The sequence below is a fragment of the Myotis myotis genome, unplaced genomic scaffold (assembly GCF_014108235.1).
Source record: "Myotis myotis isolate mMyoMyo1 unplaced genomic scaffold, mMyoMyo1.p scaffold_m19_p_9, whole genome shotgun sequence".
NCBI classification, from domain to species: domain Eukaryota; kingdom Metazoa; phylum Chordata; class Mammalia; order Chiroptera; family Vespertilionidae; genus Myotis; species Myotis myotis.
In genome coordinates, this window is record NW_023416401.1 from 88,315,294 (window position 1) to 88,335,964 (window position 20,671).

Genomic DNA, 20,671 nt, shown 5'->3' on the forward strand with positions numbered 1-20,671 from the left:
CAGGTGTTGGCCACTTAAAGCTTTCTTTCCTCCGAGATCTGTAAATGTGGCAGCCACGACCATGTAAATTCAGGCCGTGAGCCCAGCTGCAGCTTCCCGCCTCTTCCTCGTCAGATGACTCACTTGTGCTCCCGGGCAACTCTTACCTTCACGTCTGAAGCGAGCGTTGCATATGTATCCTTCAGGCAGTGCCAATTCTGCCTGCCCAGCGTAAGCGCCACCCCTGGGAGGCTGTATGCACAGTGCTTGGCTATGTCGCTATCGACAGTCTGGGCTCGAGCTGGGTCGGTCATCGACACATACTCATCCAATAGGGGCTGAGGAATAATATCCTGGGAAACAGGAGAGAAAGGAAACCATCATGCTTGCTGGAAAGAAAGAGAAGACACGAAAAGCAAGGAGTTTGGAACTTGAAGGTAAAAACAGAAAATCAGAAAACGCAAGAGGCCTTCCTGAAGCTTCAAGTTGGTGAACTTCTTGTTCTCAGTTTTCTACTTGGACTGAAGTTAATGTCCACACTCACCTTTGCTAAACTCAGCCAATGTTTGATGTCATAAAGAACAGTGAATGTTGGTTTGTCTGGTGCACATGGCTCTTGAGAACAGAAACTATCTTTTCTTATAACTGCCCCCAGCACATTGGGCCTGAGCCCCTATACTCAATCATTACTACTTCTTTCCAACTGATGGAATACTGCCTTCATGAGACAGCGCCCACTTACCTTTATCTCTGTAAAGGGCAGTGGGATACAAAAATTAGAAGCATTTAAGAGAACTCACATGGCACAAGAAGCCAATCCACAAGACAGAACAAAGCCAAACACAGTTTGATAAAAAAAAGCCATCAAAAACTTTTCACACACGAAGAAACAAAATGACTTGTATAAACAGACATTAAATATTAGCACAGAGATGTCAAAATTTTTCTTTGTTTGATTTACTTTAAAATACTATTCTAGATTACTCACAAGATTTTAAACACTACTTTGGAGTTTACTATTTTTTTTACATGAGAGGAAATATTAGCACCACAGATTGTAAACTAAGATATGTCATGAATATTGATGGAAGAAAAATATTTGCTTCCAGTGTTCATTCTTAAATTTAACTCCCGGAGAAATGTAAAGTTTTAAGCTGCTTTCTTTTCAAGGAACAAACCTGTAGTTTAGATTTATTCTCCTCAAGTGGGACAGGGTCATGCCTCTGCTGGGTCCCCAGATGGTCACGGGTTCCATGGCAGGGCTCGCCTGGATTCTGCAAAAGGGACAGGGCATGTTACCAACTGGCCCTGTGGAGGAAGCTGCCCTACTGCCCGCTTCAAGGAACCCTCTTTCAATGGCAGGAATGACTTATGCAAACCAAGACCAGAGCTTCCCTTTAGGTCAAGCTCTCTCTCAGGTGTTAAAAAAAATACATTTGCATAGTTCTATATGATGTTGGGTAGGCCAGTGTGGCTTGGTAGTTGAGTGTTGACCTATGAACCAGGAGGTCACAGTTCGATTCCCAGTCAGGGCACATGCCTGGGTTGTGGACTCCATCTCCAGTGTGGGGCATGCAGGAGGAAGCCAATCAATGATGCTCTCTCATCACTGATGTTTCTATCTCTTTTCCCTCTCCCTTCTACTCTGAAATCAATAAAAATATATTTTTAAAAAACAAAACTGCTTGAGGCCCTTACAGAAGACAGGCTAACACTAGCATGCACCAACTGGAGGCTGTGTTTATCATTCTTCAAGCCCCAGGACCTCCAGTGTGGTTACCCACAGCCCTTAAGGAACAATTGCACATTTAAGTCATGGACCACTCCTGAAAGCGGGGCGAGGTTTTCAGGAAACGGTGAAGCACACACATCCAGCACTGCCCAGGAACTGGAGAGTGCGTCGGTGCTGGGCCTGAGAGGATGGAGAGGCACTGGGTAGCCTCATTTAATCTGAGTGAAAATGTGACTGATGAGGAGCGTGTACTCGGAGAGCTGTTCTGGATTTTCACATGTACAAACACTGGTGAACCCTTACATTAGGTTAACAATTAAGATGTGCAAGAACATTCAATGGTGACATATTGGTCTCTGATCATTGACTAACGTTAACTGAGATGGGCCTGACCTTCTGCTCCAACCATAACATGGGTTCCCTTCTTGCATGGAAATGTCACCCTGCCTGCCAGCTTAATAGGTTTTGACAAATCAGCTCAATATATGATCCAGGAGAGTCGATTAATATACCGATAGACGCTTTGTTGGCTGAGACACGCTACCAGAACCTTCAATCCCCAAGGTCTCCACTGAAATATACTGCTTATTTAATAAAGGGCGTGATAAAACAGAAACACTTTGGTATGATAACCTAAGACCTCAATTTCTCCAACTTAATAAATTCACATAGATTAATAAATAATAAATCATTTTTCTTCTTTCAGGAATTAATTTTATTCCAAAGTCTTCATTTGGAATTGTAAGTACGGTACTTATTTCAGGAGCCAAGCTTAGGTTTCCGTAACCACCACAAGTCCAGGCAGCCCCCAGAGGTGCTGAGAGGTCATTTCCCCAGGAAAACCGCCTCACAGTCAAGTGACAGGTCAGAAAAAGGAGGCCCCTCCTCCCACTGGGCATTTGGGGACTAAGTTGGCGAGCCAAGGTGGCAGAGTGGACACGTGGAATAAGGTCAAGTTTTGGAGCTGAGGTGCCAGCCCCCAGCCTCAGCTCCTCTCCAGTTCACTGTTCGAAAGAACACAGCCCTGACTGGGTAAGCTTTTTGCATTTTTCACTTCCTTTTCCTTATTTTACAACTGGAAACATCCTGACAGATCCCACTGGAACCTAAGAGTCAACCTGCAAATTCAAGACTCCTGATGTTCCACATCACAAACCAAGGACCAAAGACAGGGGCCCTTTAAAACCCTCCTCACAAAAGGGCCAACATGGAGGAACAAATTCCTTTTTTTGTTGTTAATCCTCACCTAAGGATATTTTTTCCATTGCTTTTTCAGAGAGTAAAAGGGAGGAAGGAGGGAGGAAGGGGGAAGAGGGAAGGAGGAAAAAGGAGAAAAAGAAACATTGATGTGAAAGAGACACATCAACTGGTTGCCTCCCCACATGCCCTGACCTGGGCAGGAAGTGTACCCACAACCCAGGTACATACCCTTGACCAGAAATTGAACCCAAGGCCCTTCAGTGTGGGGCCAACACTCTGACAACTGAGCAACACCGGCCAGGGTAAGGAACTGGTTCTTTTTTCTTTTGTGCACTTCCATATATGACAGGGAAGCCTGAAGACTGTCACAGTCCCACCAAGGCAAACAGGACCACACGTTCCTATCTACCTAACACATCTGATTTCAATAAGGGTAACATGAGTTTTCTTGCCTGTTTTTCTAAACAAACCAGCAAAATAGGATATCACCTTATTTCTTACTAATCAGGGGTAACCTTAACAAAACTCTTAAACATTTTATATTTAAGCTATTTAAATTTGTCTATTGTCTTGCTTTTACTGGAGCAGGCCTAGTGGGTAAGGGAGGTGATACGTTAGTAGAATCGCTAAAATCAAGTTACAAACTATGTGAAATGAGAAACAACTGGTATTCTGGCCTCCGGCCTCCATTAAGGCGCATGAAAATGAGAAGGTGCCAACGTGCCCATGACACTGATCATGGGCCCCTCCCTAATTTTAGTTCTTTAGTCTTACCTGACCTGTGAAGGACCCCAGTTCTAGGTGGTCCAAGTGTAAGTTTAGTGGGAATTAGGGAGGTACTGGAGCCTCCCACCAAAAGCAGCTAGGAAGCTTCTGGAGAGATGGAACTAAGAAACGAGGCACTCTCCCAGGATGGGAGTTGTCTCGCAGGGCTGGTTCCAGACTACAGGGAAGAGAGGTGGGGTCTGTGGGCTCACCCAAACCTCTCCAGCAGACACAGCATGCTGGTGCCACTGCAGGAGTGACTGTGTGTTGAGAGAGTGTCTCTAAGGTGAGGGTTGAAGGCTGTGATCAACTTCTAAGGCCTCTGTCAACTTCAACCTAGAGAGGCTGTAGGAATTCACTTTCCACTCCTACTCAAACATCTAACCGCTGGTGGGCAGTGAAACAGAGCCATGATCTGGTTAACCCCTCCCCCAAGAAGCAGGTCTCATCATCTTTGGAGAAGAGGGAAGGTCCTTTTGGTCCCCCACCTTGTCTCTGTGGAGGAGAGTCAGGGTTATCAATCACCTGATTGATTGGTTGTCTAGTTATCCAAAAGATGACCTTAAGAATAAAATTAAACCTGCCATTTATCATCTCCACCAGGACCTACTAATAAGAGAGACAGCAGCTTTGAGATTTCTGTCACATCCTCAGTGGCTGAGGGAGAGGCCAGAGACTTACTGTGCTTGGTAATATCCTGGCCACAGAGGGCTCACTCTGCAGGGATGAGGCCGACGGAGCCAGCCAGCTGTCAGAGGCCGGCCTGGGATCTGAAAGGGACACTGCACTCAGACTGTCTGCCAGCGGGTGCTCGGGCTCACTCACAGAGTCCAGCTGTGTGGCCCTCAGTGCAGCTGATAGCACCTGAACTTGAGCTGCAAGGAGAGAAGTTTTGAGAATTTCAGCAACTTTATCTGATTTGTGGATGTGGGCACACCACACATGCACTCACTTTCCCCACATCTGTCCCTACAATAACCATGCTCTGGGGTCCCAGAATGAGCACTCAGTCAGGCTGTGATGTTTACCACCATTAACCTTAACGACTCCAACTAAATGTCAGCCACACACACAGCATCAAATCTGAACCTGAAGTGCCTCAATTGGGAAATCAGAGCTCGACTCCATCGTCTTTCACAGGAAGACAATACAATGTTACTGAATGCCGATGTCTGAGAGGCCCACTGACTCAGGGAGGGGGGTTCTGCACCCTCATTTATAAAGCAGGGTGGTTGCCGTCCCCGCCACACATACACAGGTGCACACAAGCGCACACACGTGCAGGATCCATCCGGCTATGTGCCCACACGCGAGTCAAGGTCCTGCTCACCCTGCTCGGCTCATGCTTTCTGTCCACAGCATGACTGTCTGAGGTCCCATAACAGTCAAGATGACATATCCACATACCTTTCTGTAAACACAATTGTTTCCATGTCACAAAACATGCACACACAAGACTTCCTGCATTCTGTTTTCTACTGGTTAAATTCAACAGACCCCAAGATTCATTAAAATGCTTAGAGCATGTAGCTGGCTCCCTGCCGTGCCCAGAACAAGGACCCACCTCCTTAGTGCCACCCACCAGGCCCTCCCCATGGCCCGAGCCACATCTCCAATTACAAATACCTAAGGTGCCGCTTATTTCTCAATTTTTGGGGGTCACAGATCCCTCTGCGCACTAAAGCAGCTTATGGGTCCTTTTTATAAAGAAATTAAGTATGCATGTACATGTAAGATTTTACAAAATAATTCCAGGGACCTGAAGGAACCTAGAGACTCATCACTCAGCTTCTCTGTATGGTGGATTCCTAGCCGCCCTTTAAAGCCCTTGTTAAATGTCAACTGCTCTGCAAGGTCTCCTCCCAGACATTTCCTCTGTCCCCAAGAATAACCAGCTTCCTGCCCTAAATTCCTGGCCCAGCCCCTGCCATGGAAGGAGGTTGTTTACAGTCCCTTCCACCTGACCATGAGGGCCTCAAGTGTCCTCACTGCTGCCCCAGCACCCAGCCAGGTCCCAGCACGGAGTTTAATGGAGTTTTAGAAATACGTTTTCCAAATGCAGACTTCTGTCTACGGCTATTAGAAGTGATATGTAACATGTGCTCATTCCTTTAGCAAACACTGACTTAATTTCCTTTATCAATTTAAAGACAAAGAATAATCATAGGGCTAACTGGATTTTCACATTTCCTTTCCCGAAAGCGTCACAAATCTTTGCCCGGCAACAGCAGCAAGTGTTGTTTTTTTCCAATTTCCCCAACTCAGGGAAGAATACAAATATAGCAATGTTTCAAGAAAGAAGAGGCGTGATAATGGATATGGATTGCAGGGCCTGGCTCCCTGATTCGACGCTCAGTGGGAGTACTAGTCATAAAATGAAAAATACCCCAAAGAAGAAGCTGTCCTTTTCCTTGCTGAGACAGACCTCAAAGTTTAGCTAAGGACTGAGTTAACGCCCCAAGAGGAGCAGCAGCCATAACTGTTCATAACTAGAAGGCATTATAACACAGCAAAGGATGTAAAAGTGGCCGAGGAGCTAATAAAATCCCCACTGCTACAGATATGCCCAAGAGCTCTCGCTCCTGTTAGAACTGACGTCAGACCTGCACGCTGCTTGCAAGGAGGCAGGACCCCTGCGGCTACCTGCAGGGAGATGCTGAGGTTCTGGCTGTAGTGAGATGTGTGTACAATGTCACCAAAGATAAGTACATGCACAATGCAACAAGACACAGGCCCATGTGACGCACACCCCAGAAATGCGCCAGCCGTCTCCCCTTTCACTGTGGACAACACTGACCTTGAACATCTGGATCGTTCATCATGTGCTCCTGCAAACTGTCGAGGACTTTCTGAATCTCACTCCTGGCCACATAGCTGCCACACACAGGCTCAGATCTACAGCGGCCTTCTTCCTGCGGCCCAGCTGCACTCAGAAGCAACTCCAAGTCCTGGCTTATGTCAGGGAGAGGAGTTCGCCAATAAAGGAAATTACCGAATGCATCCTCAGGACTCCCTGGGCAGGCCCAGGAATCAGGTGCAGGGTGACTGCTGATGGGGAGGTTGTTAATATCAGGGAGCTTCGAGAAGGCACTGGTCACCTCAGCTCCAGTCAGGCCGGAGTCCTCCATTGGGTTTTCCATCGGGCCATCACAGGAGCTCTTGACGTGCAGGAAACCACTGGTGCCCCCTGATGGGCCTCCCATGGGCGGATGTGGCTCTATCTGCCCTGGCTGTGTTGAACTGGGTTAAATTGAGGAAGGCAAACTTTTAGCACCAAGTAATAGATTGAAAGTGAAGTAGGCAAACACAGGATCCACATGCTCACAAGCCCGGTCCTCCTCCTGACCTGGCCGCCCAGCCTGCTGTGTCTCCCAGAAGATAACAGTGTCACAAGAGGATGAGATGTCCAAGCAGTCCCCTCTGCCCCACTGCAAGAATGATGTTCACTGAAAATGCCACATGCAATCGCAGCCAATCCCTCCACTACGCGTATACGCCGGTGGGGAAGAGCCCAGCTTCTGCTGGCACACCTTCAGAAGCAAGACCTGCGCTCACTGCTTCTTAGGACCTCCACCAGGGGGCAGGCATGAGAAAATGAACCGGGCTGAAGTGGGCAAGTGCTGGCTGGTGGTTAACCACTGGAAAGTCTAGATGAGGAAGCCCTGCCCCAGGCCTTACAACAGGGACTCCTTGAGTCTTGGTGGAGGAGGGTGACCCATCTCACAAAGAATGGGTACTGGGATGTGAACTACCTGCTCTCACACTCCGTGTAATGTTACCAATGGAGAGACTCCTGTTATTACCTCCAATGATTTGTTAGTATGCACCCACCATCCTTGGAGAAAAGACATTTAACAAATCCAAGATCAATCACTAGAATTTACTAGAAAAACAGTATAGAGTCTACTGATAGTGGGTCAGGAATCTCACCGTTATGGGCATGTAATATTCTATGGCACAAAAGTACATTTTTCCCATGTACATTATCCAAAGAACTTCATTAATCAAAAAGTAAGAGAAAATTTTCTTTATAGGTTATTTAATCACTGCTCTCAATGAATATTTTATCTAAATTTAGGAGACACAGTAGCTTCATTATTTATAACCCAGTAGTCATGTTTCAAAACCATTATTGCAATTACTTTTTCCTTCTTTACATAATTAAAGCTCTAATATTCCATCTTGCCCAGAAGGTCACTGTTACTGAAACTCCAGAGGAGATAATTGCTAGAATTTTAGGTGGACGCTTAAGGTGAAGCGGGATCCTAGTAATTATTGGGTTGGAGCTTACCAGGCTGAGGTGGCATCAACACAGTTGCGGGCACCAGCTGACCTGCACATGAAGCTGGACCCCGCACTCTGAGCTGATGACCTGATGCTCAAGGTGCCATCCTCTCGAATATAGAGGCCAGCCCTGGAGGGGTTTGCAAAGGTGGAAATGAAGGGGCCCAGGGACTGAAAGGCAGCCTGGCGTACCTGAAACCAGAAAGAACAGCGCATGAATGTGGCACTTGAGAGGTCTGACTTCAGGCTGAGCGGGGGCAGATCACCAGGCCACTCACTGTCTGCCAAAGTATGCCTGAGCGGATTTACTGCTTTCCTTAAATTCCAAACAAACAATTTGCAACAGAAAATAAGGAAAAATTTGGCACTATCATGTAGTTTTTAACCTTCCAGGCAATTAATCCCACATCAAATAATTCTGGACTTTATAAAGCATCTGAACAGACCTTCTTAATCATTGCAGCATAGTTAAGCTCAGAACAGAAGTAACAATTCACAGTTCTGCTCTTTCCCTTCTCAGTTCTCATTTCTATGAGATTTGTTCAATATAATGTGACAGAGGGAGCACTTTCTTAACATCACCAAAACTTTTGAGATATCAGGTGCCCTAAGCCTCACAAGGTCTAAATGTGACAATCAATGACTGAAAAGTCACAAGTCCAGATGCCAAGACAAGGCCCATGCTTACCCATCGACAGGGGTCGCTGACCAGGCGGATGAAGAGCGGGGACAGCTGGGCTCTGCGCACCGCGGGGGATGTGTTGTAGGACACCGCCATGAAGCACTCCGCACAGGCCTTTCGCATCCCCCACACATTATCTGAGCAGAGCTCAAAGAACTTTGGGATCTACCAAAGCAAATAAAATCATGCTACTCAAATCTGGTTACCCAGAGAGCCTGTTTTATTGATGCAGCTAAGGCATATCCATAAATTAATGACAAAGAAAAATGAAATATATACTAATGTAAAAGGAATCATTTGAAACCAATAGAAATTATGACAAGCAGAATAAAGCAACATTTCCTTTACCTCTTAATTCCAGTAAAGGACTTGTTAAATTTAACAAGGTAATGGAGGAAAAAACCCTAGAGGCAGAACAAGTGATCTTCGATATGTGATTATAAAGAAATACTAGGAACGACTTTGAAATTCAGTGGCTATCCCAACAAGCTCACCCATCCAGGCACATGGTCTCTGACTGAGGTATTTAGTGATAGAAGATAAATTGTTAAAAACTGTCCAGAGACATGCAAACCTTACCTCCCTGGATACGACCAGTTTGTAAGGTCACTTCAGGGTTCCAGGGTCTGGCCATGTGTGGCACTTTAACTTTTCCATGAAACCACTTGTCGTATCTTACTGGTTCCCTCATCAACACATGAGTTTAATAAAACCACTGACACATCTTCATTTTATATCTGTATGAAGGTCATGATTATATCCTCTTTTAAAATTTTGCCTTTAAAAATAAGGCTTTGGTCTATAGCCATACCATCCTGAACGTGCCGATCTTGTCTAAAAATACGATTTGTTTTTAATATCTCAACATAAAACAATCCGCAAAAAGCTCCACAACGTGCATAAGCGAGCCCAGAAACACCCGCCTCTGGAAGAGGAGTGCGCTGCTTCCCTCACACACACCAAGTGCAGGGCAACACTCCCTATGGACTCAAAGCGACAGCCCACTAAGAATTATTTTGGGGTCAGAACTATGTTGGCATGGCTTATACTTTTTTAAATGTGTTCTTATTTATTTTAGAGAGAGGGGAAGGGAGAGGGAGAGGGAGAGAAACATTGATGTGAGAAATACTGATCCGTTGCCTTCCATACACACTCCAACCAGGGACCAAACCCACAACCTGGGCATATGTCCTGATCTCCCAGGGGAATTGAATGTATGGGATGACACACAACCAACTGAGCCACACTGGCCAGGGAGACATGGCTTATACTTTAAATAAAATAAAATGAGCTTCTGAACTTAAATTTACAAATCAATTTAAAGATTATACTTTCTGAGATTAAGTTTCAGCTCTTAGTTAGTATATCCTGTCAAATACAGAGGCAAGCATGTGCTGCGCAGCATTCTCCAGGGGCCAGGGCCTAGGCAGGCACCTGGAAGCAAGAAGGGCGAACGTGATAGGGTGAAGATCCCGAACCAGCCAGACCAGAATGGGTGTGGAGAGGAACACACAAGTCCTCGGAACTCATTGTCCTGGGGGTGCTGAAAAGGGAGGAATGAACTCTCTGACACAGGGGGGGGCAGGTGAGTCTAGGTCAGAAAGGACCTGACTGAGACATATGCATATTCAAGCTGGGTCTGCCGTCTGCCGTGGGAGCAGGGTCCCACCAGGTAGGAACGATGCTGGAAGAGGGGCAGTAACAAGCAGAAGAGTCATTGGCTGGCTCATGAAGTGGCGCTTTACCCCACTGTGTCTCAGAATCGTGAGGGAATTTATAAAAAATATGAACCCTTGGGTCCTCCCCGTTCCTGCCCTCCCCATGACTCAGATGCGTGGCCCAGGGGGAGCAGCACCCAGGCCAGGGCAGTGTTCAGGCCTGAGGAAGGTGACTGGAGGTAAGGCAGGAAAGCTACTTGTAAAGGGACCTGAAAGGCCAAGAAGGGTCTGGATGTTACCATGGAAACCAAGAAACAATCTCATGGGTTTTGAAGCCGAGGAGTGACGTGGTAGAGCAACATTCGAGAAAGAGCAGGGAGGAGGAACAGAAGAGGCCCACAGGAAGGAGGAAGGGGTGCTTCCACTCTGTTCCACAGACCAGCTGCCTTGTGCTTATGAAAAACATTAGCTTCAGAAGTCAAGAATTTTGAAATTGATGAATGCAAAATTAAGCTGCCATTCCAAAGAAAAAGACTCATAGACACAAAACTATGATGGATTTTAAAAGTGCCTTAACAAGTGCATCAGCAATTACAATTGGCAAAACTTCACGTACCAAAAATTTCTCAGTTGCTTCTTGTCCAACGGCGTGACAAATATCACCAAAATTTGTAGCACATACCTTAAAAAGGCAAAAGGCATACCCATTATTCTCATCTTTTTTGTTTTAACAAATTGTGCAGACTAACATGCAGGGACCTTGAGAGCAATTACTCCTCTAGTGAGGCAGCTAACAAGCACTCACTAAGCCCATCGCCCACATAGCACCGCCCAGGTGCCTACGATGCATTGGAAACTGAAGATTTACAACAGAGTACCAAATTCTAGCACTTTCTGGCTCCTAATTGATCTCAATACATAATGCATTTGGTTAGGAGAGAGCAAAAGAGACCCTTCATATTCTCCGCATGGTAAATAAGACCAAATGAGACCGATCTTCTTGTTGATGAGTCATGAGGAGAGACCAGAGGGAAGATGAGGCTGTGCAGTGAGGGGAGCATTGGCCTTCAAAAGGAAGAATTTGACAACCAAGTGACAAGCGAAGAAAAGGGAAGAGGGCGGGGTAGGATAGGAGTTGGAAGGTAGGGCAAGTCACCCAAGAAAATGAAAGGCTCTGCTCGCCGAGGCAAAGGCATTGGGTCACTGTCAGCAAGGTCCCCTCACACTTCCCTGCTCCTGAGAACAACAGGCGAACAACAGGCGTACTCAGACACAATCTCATCCCCCGGCGCTCTGCATTCCCTAATTGCAGTAAAAACTGGCAACGCTGTTCAGATGTTTTCCTCACACAGTTCACACTGGCCATGTTTTCCTTCCAGACCATGTCTACTGAGGAAGTCCAGAAACTTTACAAGCATGGATTTTGAATTTTTTAACGTTTTGAATTTTTCAAGTTTTGAAACTAATATGTGCTCACCTTTCGAACTTGAAAGAGCTTCCCATCACCACATAATTCACAGAATCGAGGGAGCAGCAGGCGTTCCACTGTGCTCTTGCTCAGCACTGAAGCCAGTTTGCAGATGATCTATAAAAAATAAGAAAATCAGTCACTTGAAATACCAAAGCTTATGTGTTGCACATCACGACTTAGGTTCCAAAAGCTAGTATTCAAAATATTACCAAAATAACCAAGAAGTTAAAACAGAAAACACCTTCTTTTGGGTTCCGTCAAGTTCTATGATTAATAAAAGGCTAAATATCTCTCAAGTTTTACTCAGATAAGAGTTTGTCTAAAGCTCAAGGGTTACCATCAGAGGGACCCACTGTGTTCCCAACACAAAAGTGAACAATTTATGTGCAATAACTCGTTTTACCTTCCCCAAGCCCTATGACAAGGTATTATTTAGCCTCATTTTTTCAAATGAGGAAATTAACACTCAAAGATGTTAAGTAATGTGACCAAAACCAAACAGTGGTGAGGAGGGACATACAGTAGTAGCTGGACACAGTACAAAAGTGACCTGTAGGCACTGGAGAGTGATCAAATGTTGGTGGAAACTAAAGGAGAGCAGACCCCTGAGAGAAGGGAACCATCCTGGGTAAGATGTGCATTGCTGTTGCTTTTTTTTGCCTGGGGCATCCTCATTCTGCATAGCTATGCAGAGTAGCTGGACCTCAAGCAAAAGCTACAGTATAACTGGTTTAATAAGTCAGAGAACAGAGACCGAGGTTGCCAAAGCAGCTGACACATGAGGTTTGAAATCTTGGGAAGAAGGAATGAGAGAACTAAGAAAGGGAAAGCCCCCCAAATCTGTGATTAAATCCTACTCTATTCTGTGCAGGCACAGGGGAGATGGTCAGATTCACAAAGAAAAGCAGTAGCCTGAAGGCAAAAGGAACTAAGTAGTTTCAGCTGCTGAATGCTGCAGGGGGAACAGAATCTAAACTGTTTGCTAGAATAAAGTTAACACTCTTCAGAGAAAAATAACAGAATCCAGATTTCTACAATGTTTCATCAAGAACATACTATAGGCAATAAAAGATTCATAGACATGAGAAACAATGGGGAAATGTGACCCATATTCATGATAAATATCAGTTAGTAGAAACAAACCCAACGAAGACCAGATGTTAGAACTAGCCGACATGAAAAGGACTTGAAAACAGCTATTGTAAAAACACACAAGGACTAAAATGAAAACAAGGCCATAATGAATGAAAAGATAGGAAAATTAATCAAAGAAATGAAAACTAGAAAAAAAATCAAGACTTCTGGTAATAACACAGTAGGTTGGTCAGACATAAAATTTTTGCAGATAACAATTACAGAACCATAAAGAAAGAAAAAAAACATTAAAAAAAAAAAAAAAAAAAAAAAACCACTGGAAAGCAACCAAAAGGCAGAAAATGGAGGGGAGGCTACCATTTAAAGGTGAACTGCAATGGGAAAGATCTGCAAGTAAGTTCTGTGGCTGACTACTAAACTACACATGTAGTTCCCAGAGGAACCGGCAAAAAAGCAGCAGCAAGAAACTAAACAAACTGAGCAGAGAGTTTAGTGCTGCTCAGAGGAGACAGTTGGGAGCTGGAGATCAGACAAGGTAACTGCTTACTACATAAAAAACCACCTTGGAGAAATAAAAGGGAATCCAGAGCCCCTGCAGTGTGTCATTTATACTGTTTAGTGTTCAATTAAAAATAACTTCCTATGTATTGATAGTAAAAAGTGATTCATAATTTTTTTAAAGCAGTTAATGGGAACTTTACATTATCAACACTAAGATGATCCCAGTGTCTCAACCACCAGGTAAGGATTTAAAAGGAGCTATTATAAATATGTTCAACACGTAAAAGGAACACACATGCACAAGAAAGAAAATATAGGGAATCTCTATATCACAGAGAATTAGAAACTATAAAAAAGGTCAAAATGGAAATTCTAGAGCTGGAAAGCACAACAAACTGATATAAAAAATGTAATAGATGGACCTACCAGCAGACTGCACAGGACAAAAAGAGTCACTGAATTTAAAGATAGGTTGATAAAAATGATGAAATCTGAACATCAGAGAGAAAAATGATAGGGGGAAAAAAGAGACCCACAAAGACCTATAGAATGATATTAAGCACCCCAACTTGGTATAATCTAAGCCCCAGACTGAAAGGACAAACAGAAAAAAGGCACAGAAAAAATGTACTTGAATCAAAAACGTCCCAAATTAGGTGAAGGCATCAACGCACACAAAGCAGGATAAGCATTCACTTTGCAAAAAAAGAGAGAAAAATCTCAAGAGCAACCAGAGAAAAAGGACACTTTAAATGTAGGAGAACAGTGTGGATGGGAGCTGACTTCTCTAGAAAACAACAGGAGGTCTGTAAAGTTCTGCAAGAAAAAACAAAAACAACCTGCCAGCCCAGAATTCTATATCCAGTACAACTATCATTCAAAAATGAAGGCAAAATTAAGACATTTTCTGGTAAAAACAAGATTTATTATCATCAGCCAAACAAACTTAAAAAAGTACTCGAAGAAGTTCTTTAGGCCAAAAGGAAATGACACCAGATGGAAACTCAGATCCAGAAAAGGAAGAAAAAGCACAAAAAATGATAAAAATGTGAGGATAAAAGGCTATACATTTTTTCTCTTTTTGTAATTTCTTCAAAAGATATAATTGTTTAAATCCGAAATTATGATACCATGATATCAGGTTCATAATGTAATATATATGTTATAGTATACATGAAAAAAAAAAAGAGCAGAGGAGGAAAGAAAATGGCTGGAACTACATTATTACAATGTACTATATATTTTTTTTAATCTCCAATAGAGAAATTAAAACACAGTACTAAAAAGATACTCTACTCCAAAAGAAGGCAGGAAAGAATTAAAAGAGGGACAAAAATGGAGGAGATAAATGGAAAAAAAATAACAAAATGGCAGAATTAAATCCAAATATAACCAATAATTACATTAAACATAAATGGACTAAACACTCCAATTAAAAGACAGAAACTGTCAGACTAGATATAAAAGCAAGCCTCAACTATATGCTAATGAAAGCAGGAACACTTTAAATGTAAAACATTTCAGGTTGGGAGCAAAAAAAGAACATAAACATACAATGACAAATAGTAAGCATAACAATGATGGAGAGGTGATAGTAATATCACAGTAGACTACAAGATACTGATTACTATCAGAGATTTTTTAAAAGTCATGTCTTAATTAAAGGGTCAATATACCACAAAAATATAAACATTAAATGTGTAGCTTTAAATGGAATAGGTAGGCTTAAAATTACTGTATCCTCCTTAAGAAGCTAGAAAAATGCTGACAAACTGAACTCAAGTAATTAGAAGAAAGGAAATAATAAACAGTAGAAATCAATTAAAAAGAAAATAAGCAATAAAGAAATTGACAAAGCCAAAAACTGGCTCTTTGAGAGTATTAATAAAATTGATAAATCCCTAGCAAGATGATCAAGAAAAAAAAATTGAGAAAACACAAATTATCAATATCATAAATGAAAGGAATAACACTACAGATCTTACAGGCATTAGAGAGATAAGGAAATACTGTAAACAACTTTACCCCAATAAATTTAACAACTTAGATAAAATTAAATTCCCTAAGATATACAACTTACCCAATGACACGGATGTAATGACAAATCTCAATAGCCCCACATAAAGAACTGAGTCTATTATCAAAACCATCTCACAAAGGTTTTACCCATGAATTCTAACAAATATTTAAGGGAAAAATAACACCAATCTTAAACAATATCTTTCAGGAAATAGGAGAACAGAAATACTTCCCAACTCAATTTTTGAGGCCACGATAACCCTGATTCTAAACCTGACAAAAACATAATAGGAAAAGAAAATTGCCTACAATAGTCCTCTTGAATATAGATGTGAAAATCCTCAACAAAATGTTAGCAAATAATGGAGAAGGGAACACGCTTCATAGTAGAATGTCAACTAGAACCATCATTGGGTGCTAGTACTAGGGGGTGAGGGTTGATGAAAAGCATACTTACATAGCTTCAAAGTAACTCTCATTATTTCTAGAGTGGAAAGTAGTACATGGGAGAAACTTGGCAGACACCACCTCTATCTATTAAGTCACCAGAGTTAATATCATCAAAATCGGGACAAACTGAAGTCTTGGGCCTCCTGATGTTACACATGCGTACACATCGCTCCCATAATATCCAGCCAGAAATGCAGACCCTGGATCTACTCATGACGAAACATCAGACAAACTCAAATTGGGAGACATTCTACCAGAGAATTGGCCTGTACTCTTCCAACAGGTTAATGTTATGAAATTCAAAGACAGACGCAGGATCTGTTCCAGATTAAAGGAGACCAAAGAAACGCTTGCACTGTGGGACCCTGGACTGGATCCTGGACAAATGACATCTGAACATGAACTGTCCTGATTGTGATCAATGCACTATGGTTGTAAAAGAGAGAATGTTCTTATTTTTAGGAGTATGCACTGAAGTATTGAGGAGGAAAGGGGCACAATGTCTCCAATTTACTCTCAAATGGCTGAAAAAAATACATACACCTGTGTATGTATTCATCTACGTGTGTGTATTGTGGCTGCATGTGTAAAGAGAGAGAGAACACGATAAAACAAATGGCGCTGCACATAACCCGCGGAGAAGGTGGATAACCGGTATACAGGAGTTCATTCCTGCAACTTTTCTGCCAGTCTGAAATTAAAACAAAATTAAAAACTACCTTCCCCCAAAAAACTTTTAAGAAATCTTCCACTCCCCCAAGAAAAAGAAGGAAGAAGGAAGGAATGAAGGGAAGATGGGAGGCAGCAGGCAGGGGGCGGAGGACTTTGTCTCTGAAGGCCACACTTGGCAGCCCACTGGCTTTGGAATCTGTACCCAGCAGACAAGAGGGGAAGGTGGAGAAGGAGAAACTGTCCCCACAACACAAATGAGGAAAAGACTGTGTCTTCCCGAATCAGAGGACACGTGTCTCTCATCTGACGCAAAGCAGAGCTGCCGAACACCAGGCTTCTGTATCCAGGGTAACGGGCAACTCAAGGGGGCCCAGTATGTCTCTCCACCGTGCCCATCTACCCCGCCCACATGACCTATTACTACCTGTACAAAACCGATCCTGAATCATTAAAAGTCAGCACACTGAGTGACCAGAAATGATAGTCCTGTGGCCTTGGGAACCACTTGTATGGAATGACGATCTTTACTTAGTTGCTTGGAGCCAACTATTCTTTACAGCACATAACCACAACATTCTTTTTAAGTAAATGCGCAAATAAAAATGAGCTTAAAAATAGGAATGACGACAAAAAATGAGGAAGCTTTAATGTGAAAACGTGTTGGGAGAGAAAAATAGGCTTCTGACAATTAGTTATAATCTCAGAATGCTAATGGCCTTCTTGCAAGCATGAGGAATTATAATTGGTCTCTGGTGGCCTGTTTGTGCTGTCTAGATGTAATTACAGGATACAGTGCTTCCAGTTTATACCGATCCATTCATTTAAAAACATTTACTGCCTGGCTGGTGTGGCTTAGTGGTTGAGTGTCGACCTATGAATCAAGGTTTGATGTCCGATCAGGGCACATGCCCCGGTTGCGGGCTCGATCCTCAGTGTGGGGCGTGCAGGAGGCAGCCAATCAATGTTTCTCTCTCATCATTGATGTTCCTATTTCCCCCTCTCCCTTCTTCTCTGAAATCACTTTTTTAAAATTTACTTAGTACTGACTCTGGGCCCAGCACTGTGCTGGGTGCCGATGGTGGAAAGACACCTGTGTTTAAGAAGTTCACCATTTGGAAGGGGAAATAAACAAACAAAGGAAGTTCACAATTCAGCTGCTGGGTGGGAGAAGACAGATATGAAGCAAGCCTTCCAAACACATGAAGGGGGGCATCACTACCATGTCCTGGCAAAGCTAAAAAGACTTCACAAGACAAAATGCATGCATGTGTGAGAAGCCAGGAGGTAGGAAACATGTCATTTGTTCTGTACAACTCAAGAATGCCCAGGAGGCATCTAGTTGGCTGCTCTGATTTTCCTAATCACGTATGCACTGGGGTTGCTGGCATTAGAATCCAGAGTGCAACTTCCAATGAGAATGAAAAGTCTAATGGACAGAAGCACACACTTACCTATGGAGGCCTGATGTTTCCTGGGAGCGAACAGCACTTCCTGTAAAACGGCACTGACCTGAGAGTGTGTTTATGTACATGGACACAGCATCACTCACACTACATGGTGCAGAGAGAGCCCTAAAACACAAGGGCATCAGAGCAGTCCCATTCGCTTCTCTTCCCACATGTCACCTCTTCACAAGCACACATCAGTGCCCACAGTGCTTGGCATTTGACTCACCGGGCAGCTAACTAAAAACCCTGCCTGCCTTGAGGGCTCTGTGAATCACACATGGTCTTCTTTTCCTTGAAGAATGAAATCTACTCTCCACCCAAAGGTCCAAAGATTGAACACACTTTTCTAGTCAAAAGAAACAGTGCCCAAATGTGCTCCACAACTCTGGGTGTCCAAAGAGTGAGCCCCTCCAAGACTCCTGTGCCTCGGGGCTCCAGGAAAGGAAGACAGAACAGCTTTTGAATGTGACCAAAGCAGGCATGGGCCAGACCAGACCCAGGCCACCTCACAGGGCGGCATGGGGAGCGAAGTGCAGTCCCCCCCGCCCCCACCCCAAGTACTCGAATCACAGATGTGTCTGGCCTGCCAAGGGCTCAAGACCGCTTTTGTTCTCTGCAGCCACATCTGAATGCTTAGACATTCAAATAATGATATCAGCAACTCAGTTGGAATGAAAAATACAATTTATGTGAACTAATTTGTTCTGCAAGTGATTTGTGGAGATAGCTTTTTGAAGGCTTGTTATATTTTCCAAATATTTTCACCACACAAAAAAAGAAGAACAATATTGCTGACAAGAATGGAATGGTTGGAAACAAAACAAAATAAAACTCATGCAAAAATGCCTTTAGCATTATTTTTCATGGTATTATCAGTCTTTAGGGATAAGATATTTGGTTGTCAGTCGTAACCTTGGAAACTCGCCTAACCAACTTTCAAACAAAAAAGAAGATTGAGTTGGCAAAGTTCACTACTCAACTGCCAAATACCCCAACTAATGATATTATCCAGGTTCGTTTCGCACAACAAATTTAATTTCTTAGAGAGAAACTTGAAATTTATAAGAAAACCCTGGAGAATTTGAATTTTAATAATCAATTATTCTTCAGCCTGATTCATCTTATAAACATATGGGATATGCAAAATATTAAATTAGTTTAAAAAGCCAGACCTCTAACTCAGAGTTGAGGAAAACTTTTACATAAATGAAGAATAACTGCCAGATGTTTTGATGCTCTAATACAATTTTTTGGCTCCATGGTGTACAATGCTTCCACACTGTGACAAAGAGAAGAGTTCCTTTCTCTAACGTCATTCTTTTCCAACCAAGAAAACAGCTACCTTCTATACCTTACTGCACTCGGAACCGAGGCTTCTGATTTTACCTCCTTGGGTAGGATGTTTTCTAAAATGCTGGAGCTGTTTACTTCTAGGACACAAATAGAAAGGCCATGCTGGGCAGCACCTCCTGCATGGGTCAGGGGGCAGCGGTGGGGACAGGAGCTAAGAAAACACGATGGCTTTGGGTGACCTTCCTTGGGGAGTCTTGGTCTCAGGCAATCCATGACCACTGGTACTGACTCCTCAATAGCCTGTGTATGAATAAGGGTTCCAGAAGCCAGCAGAAAGCCCCTGATTGACAATCACTTCACAATGCATACAGAATCCTACAAACCCAAGGATACTACAAAATTAACTTCCTAGTCCTTTAATTGAACACCTTTACCTGGTATCAGCACAAACACTTAACACAGCATTCCCCAAACTGCATTCTTCAGAGTGCCTCTTTCTTACCTAGTGACAATCCCACTTTTGTCTTGCCTAATCAATAAAATAGTCACACATACCTACTAGGTTTTAATTGTCCTGATACCACCTAAAATCATCTCCCATGTCACACCGGGTTCCTTACTTTGGGAGACCAGGTCCATGATCCAAGCAGGTTTAAGAATTCACCTACAAATCTCAGCATCCTGCCCAGCAGAAAGTGAAGCCAGCTGCCCCAACTCTGCCCAAATCACTAACATCCCATGCTTTGCCTTCTTAAAGCAATTGGTGACATAGTCACTTTCAAACCACTCAGATCTGAACGGTGAACTTTCTGAGCGAGGCCAAACCACCAGCCACCTTGTTTATGAGAACAGGGCTGGCCAACAGTGAACACATGGGACACTTCAAGTCACACACACGCCCAGCCACTGGACAGCCACCAGGCATGGGTCTGTCGTTCCCCAGACAGACTTACGTTCACGGCTTCTGCTTTGCATTCGTCGTCACTGTCTGGGGCAGAGAGCGCCAGCAGGATTGGACACACTTTGTTTTCAATATCGTGCTGGAAAATCAGATCCTGCTCCAGAAGAATCAAGAGCACTTCCTGGCTTGACTTTCTAACCTAGAAGAGGAAAAAGGCAAAGGGAATCACAGAGTGAGCCCAAGTGCTCTCAGGATGAAGACCAAGCTTTCTCAGCAGAGCACCCAGCTGGCCCTGCCTCCCCTCCACCATGGTTCTGGAACCTTCAGGCATACTTCCTTCCTGAGACCTTAGAACATGTACTCCTTCAGCCCGACTGGCTCCTGCCATTCGATATTCTCAGGCCAACGTCCTTCCCATCAGGTCAGGCCTCATCTGTACCCTAACAGCACCTCACACTTTCCTCTCATGGCTCATGTCCCAGATCTGCACTATATAGATGTGCACTTGTGCATGTGCACAC

At 43.6% G+C, this 20,671-nt stretch overlaps 1 protein-coding gene across 12 annotated transcripts in view; it reads right to left on the reverse strand.

Annotated features, from left to right (window-relative positions):
• LOC118662733 (putative serine/threonine-protein phosphatase 4 regulatory subunit 1-like) overlaps window positions 1–20,671 on the reverse strand; it is an 82,249-nt gene that overhangs the window by 9,255 nt on the left and 52,323 nt on the right. For 8 of the 12 annotated variants that reach the window (XR_004969863.1, XR_004969862.1, XR_004969864.1 and 5 more), the window contains 9 exons: window positions 20,203–20,349; window positions 11,778–11,885; window positions 10,917–10,982; window positions 8,649–8,807; window positions 7,968–8,152; window positions 6,474–6,916; window positions 4,358–4,551; window positions 1,158–1,253; window positions 147–332 (listed from right to left, as the gene is read on the reverse strand). Coding sequence is in view for 9 of the 12 variants with exons in the window: in XM_036321491.1 (XP_036177384.1) it covers window positions 147–332; window positions 1,158–1,253; window positions 4,358–4,551; window positions 6,474–6,916; window positions 7,968–8,152; window positions 8,649–8,807; window positions 10,917–10,982; window positions 11,778–11,885; window positions 20,203–20,349 (1,584 nt within the window). In the remaining 3 variants the exon portion in view is untranslated. The remainder of the gene's footprint in view (window positions 1–146; window positions 333–1,157; window positions 1,254–4,357; window positions 4,552–6,473; window positions 6,917–7,967; window positions 8,153–8,648; window positions 8,808–10,916; window positions 10,983–11,777; window positions 11,886–20,202; window positions 20,350–20,671) is intronic. The other 4 variants (XM_036321494.1, XM_036321490.1, XM_036321493.1 and 1 more) reach the window with 4 other exon arrangements.